The sequence below is a fragment of the Rhopalosiphum padi genome, chromosome 3, assembly GCF_020882245.1.
Source record: "Rhopalosiphum padi isolate XX-2018 chromosome 3, ASM2088224v1, whole genome shotgun sequence".
In the NCBI taxonomy this organism is placed as follows: domain Eukaryota; kingdom Metazoa; phylum Arthropoda; class Insecta; order Hemiptera; family Aphididae; genus Rhopalosiphum; species Rhopalosiphum padi.
Genome location: NC_083599.1, coordinates 28,259,820 through 28,278,293, shown reverse-complemented (window position 1 = coordinate 28,278,293; position 18,474 = coordinate 28,259,820). Strand labels below are relative to the sequence as shown.

Sequence of the window (18,474 nt, the reverse complement as noted above, 5' to 3'; positions counted from 1 at the left end):
GCGTGAACCATTTTGATTTTTGATCGGTTTTTATTTAGATAATTTAAATATTATATTAATGTATTATGTATGCGTAAAATAATAATTAATGTACTTTGTAATAGGTACTTATACCATTATTTTATGCAATAACTAACGGTCTTATACATTTTACATAAACTTTAACGATTAAGGACCATTTGGCATTAATCATTAAGTAATAATAATAAATAGTAATTATAATTTATAATACTACCATAAATTATATTGTATACATAATACATATGAATATATGATGCTGACGATTTTCAAAACTGCGGCGACATATGATTTACTGTAGCGTTGTTTCATCTGATATAGAGTATATTTTATCAAAATAATACACATAATAATGCTCGACTTCGTATTTAAGACTATTAAAATTAGTAGGTACAGCTAGTTGTCTTGTAACTTTTATTTAAAGTAAAAACTATTTAATAGCTTGTTGATAACTAAACAAAACATAGAGTTGAGTAATATATTATAAATTATAATGCTATAAACTAATAATTAACATTAGATCAGACGATTTAAAAATTTAAGAACATAATTTATAAGAATATGGTTTAACTATAACTATCATTAAAACTGTTAAGGTTTGAACTTTAGTATGCGACCTGTTAGCTATTGCAGGCTTCGAATGAAATTATCCGTATATGGTTTATGTATTATCTATGTGTAGGTATTGTGCACCGTATGATAAATATTAAATAAAATATACGTTATTGGTTATTGGCTATTGTATAAAATTTAATATTTTTCGTGGGCTATTATAAAAGAAAAGAAAAGAAATGAAAAAATATAAATGTTACAATACGATTACGTTAGAAGAATGCTTAAACCTCAAAAATTCTTTATATAGTTTATTTTGTAGGTATCTGTATCTTATAATACAACTTGACTCAGCGTTATTTCTTATCCAAATGACCATAAGCAAGTAGGTACCAATATAATATAATTTATGATGTAACTGTAGCCACGCGTGTCTTCCTTTAGTTCGCCGTTTGGTCCGATTTGGAATGTTTAAGTAACTACAAGCAAACAGAACATCTACAAAGAATTATTTGCACTGAGGTACCTATATATAACATCAGGTAATATTTTTTTCTTTTTGTATCAAAGATATAATATTTTTTTCCTTTCAATATAATATAACATAAGATCTTGGACGTTTATATATTATTTAATGTTTATATTGACGATTTTGAAATAAGAATACGTTTATCGTTTCATTCGATATAATATATTATACACGTGTTATATTATCTACACGTCATAATGTCTTATTATATTATATCAATATTACTACAATACCATCATATTTAAAATACAAACGTATATTAGAATAAATAAGCTGATTCACAAGTATCTATACAGCACTACCCTTATATTTATTAATATATATATCTGTGCGTTTTATCTATTTTTATTAACTTTTTTCATTGTCCACAATGTATTTAGCGTGTTCATATATATATATATATATAAACAAATACAGCCGCCCGAGGTGTAAATGCAGTGTAGAAAAAAGAGTAAATACTAATATTGTGTGTATATATATATATATATATTGCAGGTATTTGTATTATATTATATTATATATTTCAAATTACAATATCAGTGTTGTGATGAAAACGGGCTTTTTCTTTTCATCGATTTTTTTCTCGAGCTGTGCATAGATACCTACGTGTAGCCACATATACAATATATACATACTATATATATATATGTATATATATACACACAGTAGATATAACGGCAGAATTGAAAAATAATTTGATATTGAAGTAGAAAGCGAATGACGAACGTAGGTAGGTAGGTACACAACGGAATATCAACGTTCTGCGTGTATATATATATACAGTATATAATATGATGTTTATTAAAATACGAACAAAATAAAAATACGGAAGCTAAAGAGGTAACGCTGCAATTTATTTTCCTAGAAATGGGAATGGGACAATTTGGCATAAATGTTTATAAATTATTATTTATGGTTATTGTTTATTTTTCATCTTACAAAAAATTTGGTAAATTGCATATTTTATACTACGTCATATTATATATATAATAACGAAGCAGATTTTTTTTTAATTTTATTAAAATGATAGTTGCAATCAAATTTGTTTGCATTTACAATATTGACGCGCTGGATGCAATATATTTACCAAAAAATTTTAATCCTTGCTTGAATGGTTTGATGATAATTATGTTGGAAGATTATATGCATGAAATCCGCTAGATTTTCAATATCAATTTTGAATGTTAAAAAGCGAGCTCTAAACGGTATATACATTGAAAGAATAAGCATACAAAGTTTGCCAACCAAAGATTAAATGTTGAAATGGGAGTGATTCATCCCACTGTGTGGTCATTCATAATGTGTTTAAAAAAACGCCAGCAGAAAGGATACATATTTGTTTAAATTAGAATCAGGATGATTCCCCTAAAACGTTAAAAAAATATTAAAATTATTAAAAATAATTTAAGAAACATATACATTTAAAATGGTTTTACAGATTTATAAGAGGTGTGAAACATAATATATCGTAACAATAATAATGTTTCTATAGATTTTCAATTGTATTTTTTTATTAATAGTATTTTTTTTTTTTTTAATTAAATAATTTTTAGTCAACTTGAGTCATTGATGTTAAAACAGTTTTACACTGAAACCGACACACCAAAATGTCCTGGATCTCATTTTCCCTGTTCTTTCAATAAATAGAATATTATAATTCATTATAAATATAAATATTAAATATATAAAACATTACTAATTACCAATATAATAATTTACTATGTGATTCAGCTAACATGCCAACCTGTTTTTCCTTTAATAATAAATTTATTTAAATTCTGATTTTTGGAAATTTTAAAAATATTTAAAGATAATATTTTTAAACATTTTAAGATTTAATTTTCTATCTAATCCACCTCCCAAAGTTAAAAGTTGAAACATTTTTGTTTCATCCCAAAGGCGATGACAACACATCAATGTAAAATCAATACATTTAACGCTCTGTATTATAATTTAAAATTAATAAATTATTAATATATTATTATTATTGTTATTTTTGTATTATTACTTTTTATTATAAGTTATAAACAACATTTTTTTCATCGAGAACCAAGTTGAAAAAAAATTGTAAAGTCAATCGCCACTTTTTTGGGGCGGGGAGATTTATATTTTTAGTGGACGTGGTGCACGCGCAGCGTATTGACTTAAATCCGATAAAATAACTATATATATATTGTATTTTTATAGTGAACCGTTCCTTTTATAAGTGAAAAAACCGTAGGTACCTATCTATTATATATATATATAATATAATGTATATATAGCTGCAGGACTGCTGGATTACCGCCGAACACTGCGATTCGAAGTGAAAAACAAAAATACAACGAAAAATGTGCTGCTACCCCCCATCATGTTCTCGCTGTAGGAAATAATGTCATTTGCAGAGCATCGTACAAAATAAGCCGCTGCGAGGGGGTGGGTTAATAATCCAACCCCCGCGAGAGCTGCTGCGATCACGGATTTGACTGCTTTTGGAGTAGTGCTCGCCCATGTAATTGAATAGCATATCGATCTTCGGACCATCACTGATAACGGTCTGGTTCGAGTAATCTGGGATAATATGTTATATATAATGCCGTGGACGTTAGAGTCCGTGGCGAGGGTGTATGGTGAGGGGCACACTCATCCGTGTTTATATTTCTATACTTATTTTTTTTCCAATAAAACGTATTGCGCGTTTTTCCTGACATAATAATATATTATACTGTGTTTGTGTGGGTGTGCATATAAGCGATTTTTATAATTCTGTTTGTAGCCTGTAGGTAGTAGACATTGGAAAAATAAGAGAAACTTACCACCGACTATTCAATCTGTAGTATTTATTAGTTCTACAATGGAATGTGGATGCAATACAACGCTGTAATCTATGTATACGATTCACAATTCAAATGACTTTAAACTTAGCGAGTTAGACGTATTATTTGTTACATATTATTAACTTATAAATTATAGCCATATTGTGTTCACTTAACTTAATTATTTTCATCAACTGACACCACCTTTACCTAACACGTATTTTATCTTTTAAGTGAAAAAATATTTACTTTAATAGTCTTTTTGTAATAAAAACAAAAGTTACATAATTATTTGATTTTGAATACTTTATCAATTATTGACGTTTTAACTTTTTGTTATTATGTATCTATATAAGAATAAAATATAAAGCGTATAAGTATATGATATAACCTAGAAAGACATTAGAGATTAAAATGTTAGATAAGGAGATACCTAAAAAAACATAATGTAATATTGTAATCTGTATACCATACTTTTAATTTAATTAGTTAGAATTTATCTGATACATTTATTGGGTATGAATAAATAGTGTGACAAATTGTACCTATAAAAGTATAAACTAATTAAAATATTCCTGATTTTTACATATTAATTAACTAAAATATTACCCATTTAGTTATATACGTATATACATATACATAGTATTTAGCTTATTTTTTTGAATTAATTATGTACATTTTGATAATTTTTTTGAAATACATTAATTAACGTAAATTTGATTATTGACGAATGATTTAAAATTAAGTATATTTAATATTTATAATTATAAATTGGGTAAAAATTATAGTTTTTTCAATTACAAATTGCGCTGATTACATATAATGCTTTTTTATGTAGTTTTAAGTTACAACTTCTTAGAAAGTGGAGTGAATACATTTTATCTTTGGCGCAAATTACATATACGTTATTATTAATTAAAATACAAAATTTTAATAATTTTAAATGTCATTTATTATCGATATGATACAATGCATTCGATTATAATTTATTTTTTATATTTATACAATAGATAGAAATTAAATAGAATATTCTGAATTCTAATATGTACAAAAATACATAATATAAAAATGCGTACTTACACCAAATACTGTCAATCATATTGTTTAAGTTGTGCAGACAGTGCAGTGTATTATAGTTGATATGGATATGCTCTTATATTAGTTATACCTAACTTATATTACCGACAATATAACAACTATAACAGGATACTTACTATTAAGCAAATATATAAAATGACGGAAGTAATATTGTAGTGTGGCTCCTTTTATTTCAGATTTCAAGTGAACAAAATATCCTTTGCAAATAAAACAACAATAGTATTTTATACAGACGGAAATAATTATATTTTATTTCAAAATAAAAAAAAAATCTACCCTCAAAAAAATGTATGTTTTTAAATCGTTATTATTGTTGTTTTTATTACTTCTATCATTTTTATAGTTATTAATCTTTACTTGATGGTATATTTTGTGAAAATCATATACTTACATAATTCAGTGAATTCATATTTTAATAAATATAATAATAGTACACCAACAAATACATAGGTTTTTATAAAAACCAAAAATAAAATATTATAAATTGTAGATTTTCCTATTTATTTATTCTATTCAAGGTCACTAATTTTACGATCGCGAGTAGTTTTTCTACTCAAACTGATGGTTTATTTTAAAAATGTACTTAAAAAAAAATTATCTTTACTTGATAGATTATAAATTGTTTGGGTATTGTAAGTGCATTGTAAATAATAATGCATATAAATAGGTGTTGTTTAAAAATCGTTATATATCTCAAAAATAATTTTATATCCATATGCAGCTACTCGAGAGACAATGCTGTCGAGTACACAAAATGATTATTAAAAATCAAAATATAAAAACTTGATATTATTTATAAACTTAATTATGTGGACTGTGTTTATTGCTCACATTAAATATACAATTTTAATTTTCCCTTAATATTGAATTGATGGTCTTATGCGATTATGAATGTTATAATACCATCGATGAAAACGAATAACGTAGAAATTTATAAAATCTACTACGATTAATAACCATACACAAAACATCAAACTTACATTTTATGTGTATGTTTTCATATACGAATAGTTTATATACTTTATTAAAGTTGTATTACACGTGTAATAAAAAATATCGAAAAATAAATTATTGAACAAAAATTAAATACATAAAAAATATTCTTAGAAATATTAAATGTCAATCCATCTTCGCTCAGAATCGTTTTTCATCGTATACAATGGTTTATAAATTAATTCAAACTTAATACATCCATTTAGTCATTACTCTATGACGAAATATGTCAGACACTTGGTTTCGCACAACAGAGCTTACCCTATTTTTTTTATAGTAATAATTATTATTATCAATTATGTTAGTCTTCTGTGAGTTCACAGTTGTATACCTCTTTTAGTGGCATCATTACCTGTAGTCTAAAATCTTAAAATAGTGTTTTCTAATTGGGATATAATCAATAAAAATACGTCCAAATATATTTTATTATTAATTTATTATTATACCGTCAAAACTCTAATCCAGAGATCTGCCATAGAGATTTAAGACACAGATGTGACAGTTATAATTATTGATGGAGATTATTTATTATCTAAATTAATCATACTCGACAATCGCCATCGGGGCTATGTGGTTTTTGACAGTTTTCATAATAATATTATCATAAAACAACAAAAATCTTTTTTGACTATATCTGCTATAAGGATAAGTTTATATTTCAGTTTTAATAATATCTTTAAGTATGCATACTTGTATTCATTTGCCCATATAGCAAAAACTGTAGTGGAATGATTATTATATAATTTGATAATAATTAGAATAAAATATATTAATACATACATATATATAAAAAAACCACAATATATTATAATATTTTAACTTATATATCACTTGAAATATCTTATATTATGTATAATTAGATAAAATAATCATTGACAAAAAAAACAATTAGCCTCTTGAACAAAATTGTATATATAACGAGATTTTCGATATTCAACTGTTCAATAGGTAATAAATAAATATCATTACATCAATTTACTTACAAAATATATAATTAGTTTTTCGACTAAATCATGTTTTTAATTTCATGGATTTTATCTGCATTTTGCATTGCAATAGTATTCAGTGCACATATAAATGAAAACGACCCGAATAACTCGTCTAATAATAATATATGGGCTGTTCTCGTTGCTGGCTCTCACAGGTGGATGCGGTATCGACATCAGGTAATATAATAATATTATTATTGTTCCAGTGATCCGATTACTTATTGGTCGAATCACTAAAAAAATATAAAAATAAATATTTATAGTTTATTAGCTTTAACACTTTTCCAACAGGAAATTATTTATTGGGCTACGCGATCTAATGAAAAAATAAAAACGTTTTTACTTATCTACATATTTTAGTACCTAACTATTACATAATTTATTTTTATAATTTTGTCGCGGTCTTCACGTAATATTCTATTTGAAATTAATAATACATGTGTATAATTTAACTTTAATCGATTTAGTTTCAAGTATTAACGAGTTTACGTCAATTTAATAGGTGATATACTCATACTAACATATTATTGTAATAATAATTTGAGAAACTACCTATAAATAATATTATACTACAAAATCATATGAAAAGTAATTACTTAATCATAGCTATGAACTTATAAGCAAAAATGTCAAAAATATGCAAAATTAAATTGTGTATTTAGAATAATTATGTCTTGAAATTAATGTGTATGTGTATCCCATTAATTTTGAATTAAAGTAAATTAGGTATAATAATTAAGCTATATTTAAATGTTTCTATTTAAAAAAAAATTAATTAAAAATAGTTATTTTAATTGTTAATTCAAAATACGTTATTCTTGGATAATATTATTTTTTCTGTTGTAATAGTGAATTTTTTAAACAATAAATGTAACTATATAATATTTTTCACCGTGACAAGATTAGTATAATTATAGTCTAAAAATAATTTTTATAACATATTTAAATTTATAAGCGGCATTTTTATTAATCAAATTTTTCATTACTTCAGTGGTCAGTACGATGTAATTATTATACATGTTATATTATATTATTGTACACTATTTATAGTACCAAAATGGTAAGCTTAATTATATAACTAGCCCGACTTAGGTACTTATAGTACTTTCTATTAAAACTATCACACAATAGTACCAGAAATTGAATAAAACATTTTTGCTTTAAAAGGTATGTGAGGAAAATTATTTAAGCAATAACATTTAAATATTTTAAGTCGTTCTTTTGAAAAAATAAAAAATAAAATGTAATTATTGTATATTAACTATACTATCGATGTGTTCGATAATATATACCACGTATGGATTATTTTTATGAATCTATTAATTTAAATAATAAATGTTATTAAAAAATAAAATAATTACCTAATAGCTATTTTTTTTTACTTATATAGAGTTGCCCATTTGAGTTTACATTTAAATGAATTTTACATTTATGCCTAAAAGTATTATACTTATTAAATGTATTGTTATTGTGTGCGTGTAGTGAATAATGATGTATACAAATTAAATTTACTTAATACAAACAATTTTTAATTAAAAAATTATTTAATCTTAATCTTAATTATGTTTACAAAATAAAAATTCATCGTTTATGTACTTGGCGTGTTTATATTTGCTAAATACATTTGAAAATATTTGTTAACGTTTAACAATTTCGTGCCGTATTTCATTTATTGAGATAATTTTTAAGTCTGTGACATATAATATGTAGTATATGTTTTTTGATATTCATTATAAAAATATGCTAATTTTGAACAACAGATCAATACATTTAGTATCTATGTAAATGTGTTATGATTATTACCTATATATTTTTTGGTATAAACACAATTGGTCGTACATTTTTATTCAACGACATTTTTTTATTATTAGGTATCATATTATATATGAGATGACACATAAATATTAGCTCCCTTTAAAAAGAGGGAACATATTCCTATTTTGATTAATTTAATATTTAAATATACAATTTATTAATTATTATTTATAGTAAGCAGCTGGGAAAGAAAAAAACATTAGGAAACAAATAATTTACGGCTAAAAATAATAATATCAGCTGAAATATTTGTCTAGTAAAATTCTATTAGCTGAAGTAATATATTGACTAAAATACTTTCGGTAGAAATATTTGTCGGCTAGAATACTGATGCTGAAATATTTACTAGTAGATATAATGAAACCTAAAATACTGCCAGACGTCAGTTAAAATGTTTGTTGATTTAATTACGTTTCTGCTAATATACTTTTAAATTAGTTATTGTTTAGCAGAAATATGGATAGGACATAATTTTCGCGTTACCATAACATTTTAAGAGGACGACAGTCGACAGCGCAATACTTCACCACTTTTTTCCCTCACTGACTTGCGTGCAACATACAAAATTTGCGTTTAATGTAGGTAACCAAACTTGTGCTATTAGTATTAGTATGAAAGTGAATTAACCTATTTTCAAACTTGAAGCACGTTATCTGTCTTTGTACATTGGATTTTTTTTTACATAATTTCAATTTTTATGCAATATATTACAATTTTGAATTTAATATTAAACATATTATTTACATATTAAAAACATTCATATTGTAACGAGTTCGAAATTCTCGGAACTTCTTAGATATATATTATAATACAAAGTATAAGCACTTAGCACAGTATATTCAAATGTTTCAGAGTCCTCGTTGAATTCAAGACACCTTCATGCCCCAGTCTCACACTTATCTACAGTCTACACTTAATAAAACTAACTTGTGTTAATTAAATAAACAAATTATTTTCAATCACCATTTATCAAAACAATCATTTCAAATCTGTGACTCGAAAAGACTGGAAGTATTGACGTGCTATCTTGAATATAATTAAAATATCGCCATAAAATCATCGTACAAAAAGACATAATGATAATGTTCTTAACTTAATGCTTATTTTAATATATCAATTCACTCTAATACTAAAGCTAATAACATAAGGTTGATTTTGATTAATGACAATTTTTCATTTTTCCCTGGGTCTGAGAGAGGATATGAATAGTGCAATAATATACTCTTAACGCGTAAATGTGTATAAAGTTATATAATCCTTAGTATAAATGTCCTAAACATTATACTTGGTATACTGTACTCATTTAAAAATATAAACGAAGAGCGAGTTATCAATATCGAGAAAATGTATTCTTATTAATTTTTAGGTATTATTCTTGCATGCGTTGCAGCCTTATAAGTACAGTTTCGTATTTTGAGATTGAGGGAGTATATTCATATCTCGACCCTCCCCCCTACAAAAAAAAAATCCCAACGTATTAGTATTTTACTCGTGCCTATCAAAACATTTATATTCAAACTGCAAAAGTGGAATTAATTTTATTAGATCTGACTACATGTTTCGAGGTATATTTTTAAGTCAGGTTTACAGTTTATCTCGAATATTAAAAAATTATTCGAATTTCATCGGGTCATTAAGCGATATTTTGGATATTCCCCGAAAAATCACCAAAAATAAGACACGTTTAGGTATACTTATATTAAATTTAATAGGTCTGTTTCATATAATGTGATATGGTTGAATATCAATAAAGTGCTTTTAGTAGAATTTTTATGCTATACTAAAAAATGAACATATTACGTAGTAAAAAAATATTTAGTTGAAAATTGAAATTTACATAAAATGTGTAATATAACATATAGATACATAATACAACAGTCGTTGAAAGTTTTAAATTTACCATTCTATAATAATTATGGTTTATGAATTATGTCGTCAATAGCTCTTAAACCATTAGGCATCGGCATAACTAGAGGGGGTCTAGGAGCTTACCCGCTATATTTTTATTTAGCTCTTCTACAAGGTTTTACTTTTTAGCCTCAATAATTAGCCTTCAAATTATTTTTAACTTTGGTTTTCTAGGACTCTAGCCCTTGTAATTATTAATGTGATCTATAACTGTAATCTACTTGTATATTTAATTTAACACTGTTTTTATCATTAATCTTACCTATATTAATGACAACAGTATTCCTGTCTACTTATTTAATTTATTAATGACTATACATATAGAATCACTAACCACTAACCAACAACCAATATACGCGTGGAATGGTGTTTATATACTTAGTTTTGCTAAAAAATTTAATAATTATTGACATCGTTAAAAATTGAATTTGATATGTCGAGATAACTAGCTCGGAATTTTATATATTATAACATAATATGATCGCATTTAATAACATATTTTTCAGTCCAACGTATGTCATGCTTACAAAATACTAAGAGCAAATGGCATTCCAAAGAACCGTATTATTACATTTATGTTCGATGATATTGCATACAATTCAGAGTAAGTTATTATTTTACTAAAAACCTAATATAGTAATAGTAATAAAGTGGGATATTTAAAGAACTGTAGGAATATAAATTATAAATAACCAAAGTAATATCCAAAAACAAAATAAATAGATTTGAGTTTTTAATATGGTTGATCTATATATCTTTATAAGTGTATTGTCTATGGTTTTTGTTCTATGTGTTTTTGCACTCCGACAAAGACGTTTCTCTATTCTATAATACCTATGAGTAATTTTTGAGTACAAAATAAAGAATAATAATATTTAACTATTTAAGTGCCTACCAAAGTCCCTACCTACTAATGTTTCCAAATAAAATAAAATGTATTAAAAAAGATACCATAAAACTTTAATAAATTACATATAAATTAAAAAAACTGTTATTATTATCTGTAACTATATCTATCCATTTCATTAGCATTTATTGTTCCGAAAAAAAAAATAAAACATGATAATAACATAATAATACTTTATTTTTACTCGACACGAACAAATATAATGATTAACACCAATTAATGTGTATTTACTGTATTGTATAATACGTATCTTATAATTGTATTGTTTTTAATATTACCTAATATAACTCTAAAATAGCAATTGGTTATAATAAATTATTAGTAAAACAATATAGGCCCAACACTTGGACTACTATAAACATGTTTTTCTAACAGGGTAATAAAGATTGTTGTATTACACTTTTTTTTAAATACAAAATAAATTGTTTTTAATGTTGTTTGATTCGCTTTTTACAACTTTATTATTACTTAAATGAAAAAACAAAACAAAAAGAAGTTAAATTTTTAATTTGTAACATTAGAAGCCGTAAAGTTTTCGGTACTCAGTTTATTTTACTGGGCGTTACTTGATCTTACTAAGTACTTTTTACTTTCAGTTTTTGAATTGAAAAAATTATACAAATGTTTTTAATTATAAAATATTGTATTCGTATACTATATTTATTTAAAAAAATTAATTTGAAATTATTTCACTCAAAAATTGTAATCATTTGATGCGTGAATCTATATATAATAAAAATACTAATCAAAACTTGTCAAGTTATATTCTTAAAATCGTGTTGCTATTATAAACAATTATTTTAAATCATTCAATTCAGGCATCTAACTTATCTCAAGACGAATGATTGATTTTCAAACATCCAATTATTTTTGAAATACCGAACTTTTTTTTTTTTAGAAATCCCGAACCCGGTGTGATTAGAAATGAACCAAATGGTACAAATGTTTATGAAGGTGTACCAATTGATTACACTGGTGAAGTAAGTACGGTTTTGCAATTGCTTACAACAATTGCTCGTTGATTCATAAATAATAAGTTATTTAAATACAATATTATAAGTTGTATTAAAATTAATTATATTGTATAGTTATATTAATAGACAGAACTAATTTTACTAAAGTAAAATATTATTTTTTATTATATTGATTCAGTGTGTATTTTTACAAGTAAAAAAGTAATAAGTAATGGTTTTAATCTGTAGGATGTTAGAAAAGATGTATTCTTAGATGTAATTCAAGGACACGCGGCGAATGTAAAACACATTGGAAGTAAACGAGTGGTATTGAGGTAAGTTTGGTATTATATTAGAAATTTAATATGTATACTTTATATGTCATTGTAACTAATCTCTTATTTGAAAAAAAAAATAAACCATAAATACCTATCGGAGTTTCACACGTTTAGAACTCTTTATTCTTCCCCATAAAGTTGCCTATTTCGTTAATGTATTGCGTTTAGATAATAAAAAAGATGAATTTATTTACAAACGTTTACAAGGTGTGTGATAAAGATGTTAAATTAACGATTGTGTACTATTAACTCGAATTTTATTAGAAATTCAAATTGAACACGATAAATAATTATAAAACTCTTGATCGTATTTTATAATAGTTGACCCACCCACACGAAAACCATTATAAATGCGCGTGAAGAAAATTCAATTTAAGGTTCCGAGCGGAGCTATGGGGTATATTCACTGTACAACGATTGTGTGCCGTGTGTCTTTTTTCTAGGTTTATTTAGAAATTGCAAAGGTCAAAAAGTTTAATGTGTACCGAATTTAAAGTTTATATAGATTAAATGTAGATAACACTACGGATAGTACAGTATATAAGTAACGTGATGTATTGTCCGGTATCTAAACTTACAACAATTGCTTTATGAAAATAAATATTTTATGACGCGTATACAAATTTAAAAATAGTTCTGTTTGGAATCAATAAATTTTTGTTTAATTTCTTAAAGATTCTCTGACCATATTTTAGGTTCTAAGCTGAGCAATAAATGTATTGGTTTACTCTTGATACAATGTATATTTTATTTTTTTGTCAGTTGATCGTATTTTAGAGCTATGAAAATTCTTTGATCATCAATTTTAAGGATAGATTTTTGTAGAAAATTGGATCTAATTGGTAATTCGTAAAAAGTAAAAAATGTTGAGTGCTTTAAAAATAACCGGGATAAACAAATTAAATATTACACACACAGGAAAATGATCGCACACTAGTTTCACAGAATAGATTTTTTTTTTTTTTATAATTTAAAAATTAATAATTGTAGAAATTTGAAATATTTGCCAAATACTTACAATAGTATTTTCTACACTTCATTTACTGATTTAATTTTTGAAATATTTATAGACATTTTACATTTTGTACATTTTAAGTTTTTTTCGATTTATGTTGATAAAATTATTCTTTTTAGACCAAATACCTTGTGTTTAAATTGACGATTCACCATTAAAATTTATTACAGTACCTAGTTAAAAAAAATTCAATTACAATTTTTTTTAAAGCGTTTGATACGTTTACAATGCATTCAAAGTTTGACAAAATTCACTAAAATCACAAATATATGAAAATTATTTTGTAGTTAAAATTCATACAATTTAATTTTTTTTATTAAGGTTAGACATTTTAATATACCTATAAGGTTCCTATAATACTATTAATTTGTCTTTAACGGAGTAAAAATAAAAGTTTAGTATAAAGTCGCATTAACTTTTAATGTTTGTATGAAAATCAAATGTTTATGTAATTGGATATTTGTAAGAAAAATAACGGTTTTAGTTTTTTTTTGTAATTAAAAATATATTACCGAATCAAAGAAATTTAAAACATTTAACTATTAGTTAAATTATAATTTATATTTTTAAATAATTTTTTAGTAAATAATTAAAAGTGTTATATCTACTTGTATTTTTAAAAGATATATTGTATTTTTTCATATTTATTATTCATAAGATTACAAGAATACTTAATCATAGAAAATGTAAGAATCAAAGTTAGGTTATTAAATTATATTATATTATTTAATACACATAGAATATACATATTTTATAAAACTAAAAATTTAAAAATTAAATAGTTATACTTAATAGTATAATAGTTTATTGAAATAAATTATATTTTTAGTACGAATAAAGACAATATTTTCATTTTCCATACCGGTCTTGGTGGCCATGATGGATATGTTGAATTCCCGGATTCTGGCGAAGACACCGATTTACACGGAGAAGAACTTGTATCAACTTTTAAAAAATTACACAACCGTAATAGATATAAAAATGTAATAATATTATAAATAAATAAATTTTTTTAAGTTAATTTTAATATTAAAATGCAAGGGGTTTAATTATATTTCGTGTTTTAATATAGATATTGATGTACTTAGAATCGAGTCATTCTGCTGCTATGTTTGATAATCATACACTTCCTCATAATATAAACGGTATGTTTATTCTGGTTGGATAAATTTTTAATGAAATAATATTTTAATAAGAATACTATTTATAGATATAATAAATAAAAATCTATATTTTATCGTTAAGGGTCTACTAGTATTTAATTTATACGAACAGTATTGGTTCTGGCAATATTCAAATCAATAACCATAACTAATAGGTGATGTGCTGTTTTTTCTTAGTTTAAGAATATCAAGATGTTAGATGAATTGATTTTATAAGAATATTAATCTTTTGTTCACAATGGTTTTTATTTATAGTTAATATTGTTATTCTATGTACAAATTTTAAATAAATAATTGAATTTAAATAAGTTTACCTAATTTTAATTTTTATAGGCTATATATTTTTGAGATTGAGATAGTACTATAAGACAGCGTTAAGAAGTTAACTCTATTATTATTCTATAAATATAACTACCATTATTGATATCTATTTTGATAACAGTTTTGGCGATTACCGCTGGTGGACCAGACGAAGATACATGGGGCACATGGTGCGAAACAAACATACAACCATGTCTTGCCGGTTTGTTCTCATATGCTTGGATGAATTATGCCGAAAACGTAACATCAATAATATATTCATTCGCTGTATTCGAATAAATTGATAATTTTTTGTTTTATTTTGAATTTGCATAGAATCCTGACGGATTAAGGAAAAGTCAAAGCGTGTTCGATCATTTCGACAATGTCCGAGATATCGTAGCACACACGGCTAAAGAACACCCTCAACTCTACGGTGATTGGAATATCGGAAAGTTACCGATTAGTCAATTCATCGGTTACGAGAATCGCAATTCGTCGAGTTCAGAAACGGAAATAAAACCCATCAGTGGCGTTTCCAAGCACTATACGTTCGACAAAGATACGATAATTAAAGGTGATATGACTGCGGCAGATGAACATGTCCCTATTGAGCAAAAGGTAAATTATTAGCGTTCGACGTAATAGTTTTATGTAAATCAAGTAGTCCGCGAGGAACCAATTTGCGAGAACAGTTCGTCAGCGGTTCATCATGATTAAAATCCGGTTGTCAAAAGTATTCACTGTTATTTATTAATTATTTAGGCATATAAAATCTGAGTTTCGAATTGACCTATTAGTTTTCGAAGAGCAAACATTATTTTAATCAACGAAATATGATTAGCGTAATATGCCTTTTATAATATCGTCACTCTCGGAGTTATAAAAATTTAAAATGTATGCAAACTAATACAAACTATAATATTTGCAATTATTATATTATATTCTATAATTATATAATATTATATTTAATTATTGGAGTGCGATATCAAAATATAGATTATTTTTTCCCAATCAATTATTAATACACCTAATAGTTATACAAAGTACTCTTGGCAATTGGGTTAATTTGCAATGATAACATAATAATATTTATTTCACGTCTAACATCTTTAACATATATAATAAATAACAATAATAAATCGTAAAATTAAAATACTGTTTCGTTACAGAAAAATATCATGCAAGCAATATTAAATAATATTGTCCAGTTAGTCATTCCAAACGAACATATTAGGAACATGATTTTGAAACGAGAGCCAATTGACATGCGCCAAAATCAATGTTTCGATGGCTTGTTATCATTGTTCGACGCCAAATGTATTAATCCGCAGAAGGATGTAAGTATATAGTACATTTTGTAATTATCAGTTATTTATTAGCAGATGGTATAGAATATGAGTGAAGCAAACTGCTGTTTTTTTTTGTTTAGGACAATGTGAGAAATCATCAAGAGAAATTTAACATGTTAGCAAAGTTATGTGATGTCGATGTTATGAGTATTCAACAGATGACGGCTGCCGAAGCCATAGAAAAAATATGTACTTGATTAGGTTTTATTATTTCTCATAATAATAAACATTATTTCACTTAATTTGATTATTACAAATGTTTACTATAGCAGTGACGCAATAAAGTTAAATTTTAAAGCGGTAAATCGACGGACGTCATATTATTGTTTTAAATGCATCAATAATACAACGTGCGAATAGTAGCTTTTTATATTATTCTATGTTATTTACTGTGCTCATCATTCTAATAGTTTCAACCAAAATTATTGTTATTATGTTTCACCTTTTATTATCGCGATTCTGTGTATTAAAAATAAAATTATATACTTTGTTATATTAATGAAAATGTGTATATCGTTGTTATTGAGCGATACAATTATATTATGTAGCTAAAATGAATATTTCAAACGTGTAGCTACTAGCTATTATTATTATTATAATTATTATACAGAAAGAATAATTGTTATAAATTATTAATATTTTTAGTCGTCTAATTATATAGATTTATAATATTATGATATCAACGACCAACATGGTGTATTTATTGTACAATAATTTTACAATGGATTAATTGTACGACTAATAAACAACTTATAATATGTTTTGAATGTTTTGATTATAGTTTACAATGTAAATTGTTACATTTATTAATATGACGTACAATAAAATAGTACATAATATTAAAAGATTAGTATTAGATAAAATAATTTACTTAAATTAATTTTGTATTTTGTAGAATAATATTTTTTAGGTAATTTTAATTACTAAATTACGTACCTATAACTTTTAAACTATAAGAGTTAAGTTTTATTAGAATTGCTCAATTCACGTTAAAATATAAATCAAACTTAAGTAGACCTTTATGTCTATATAACAGCCTAGTATTACAGCTTACTCTCAAATTGTAGCTACTTTTTTATTTCCTTAAGCTACAATCAGTTATTATATTATTATTATGGTTGTAAACATCATAAGTAGTAGATACACCGTGGGCTTAGAATCAAAATGGGCTATTTCAAAGTTTCGAATTTCTCTCGGATATTTTGAACTGTTATATTACCTATCTCTATTCGTAATGACTATAAATTATAATGAATGATTTTAATGATTGTAAAATTCAAAAATTGACAAATTTATATTGTGTTTACGCTTTAAGCTTGTTCTAACTTCTAAGCCAAATTTAATATAAAAAAATGATACTATAAAAAATGTAAGTTAAAGATCAAAAAGAGAAAAAAGTTCTACAGCTGTAACCTTTGAGTGTTAACGTACGAGTATTTTTTTTTTACTAAGTCAAAACTTTTTTGTTCTGAATTCAATATATACTTACAGTGAAACAAAATGTGGTTGAAAAAAGGTGGATAAAAAGTAAAATAATATTATTATATTGTCAATTATATAATTTGTATTTTGTTAATAAACATCGTACTATCCCGACAATATAGTTATTGCATATTTCAATATTTTCATGATGGATAAAATAAATTAATATGAGATAACAATTTTTGATTCATTTATTTTATGGGTAGGTTAACATGACCTTTGATGTTAAGAATGGAAAGTTTTATTTAAATAACTATTAAATAATAA

The 18,474-nt window shown here is 24.9% G+C and overlaps 1 protein-coding gene across 1 annotated transcript; it reads left to right on the top strand.

Annotated features, from left to right (window-relative positions):
- The first annotated feature begins 6,930 nt into the window (after window positions 1–6,930).
- Window positions 6,931–18,020, top strand: LOC132926953 (hemoglobinase-like). The gene is made up of 10 exons (XM_060991379.1): window positions 6,931–7,151; window positions 11,204–11,301; window positions 12,503–12,584; window positions 12,807–12,892; window positions 14,740–14,893; window positions 14,983–15,055; window positions 15,516–15,634; window positions 15,710–15,994; window positions 16,546–16,713; window positions 16,806–18,020. The coding sequence occupies exons 1-10, from the start codon at window positions 6,999–7,001 to the stop codon at window positions 16,920–16,922; spliced, it is 1,335 nt and encodes a 444-aa protein (XP_060847362.1). The 5' UTR covers window positions 6,931–6,998; the 3' UTR covers window positions 16,923–18,020.
- Window positions 18,021–18,474: the final 454 nt, after the last annotated feature.

Excerpts from the sequence above, each read along its gene's own strand:
- LOC132926953 (XM_060991379.1), top strand. The coding sequence starts at position 6,999 with ATGTTTTTAATTTCATGGATTTTATCTGCATTTTGCATTGCAATAGTA. Across the intron at positions 7,152-11,203 it reads GGATGCGGTATCGACATCAG|TCCAACGTATGTCATGCTTA; the intron begins GTAATATAATAA and ends CATATTTTTCAG. Across the intron at positions 14,894-14,982 it reads ACCGTAATAGATATAAAAAT|ATATTGATGTACTTAGAATC; the intron begins GTAATAATATTA and ends GTTTTAATATAG.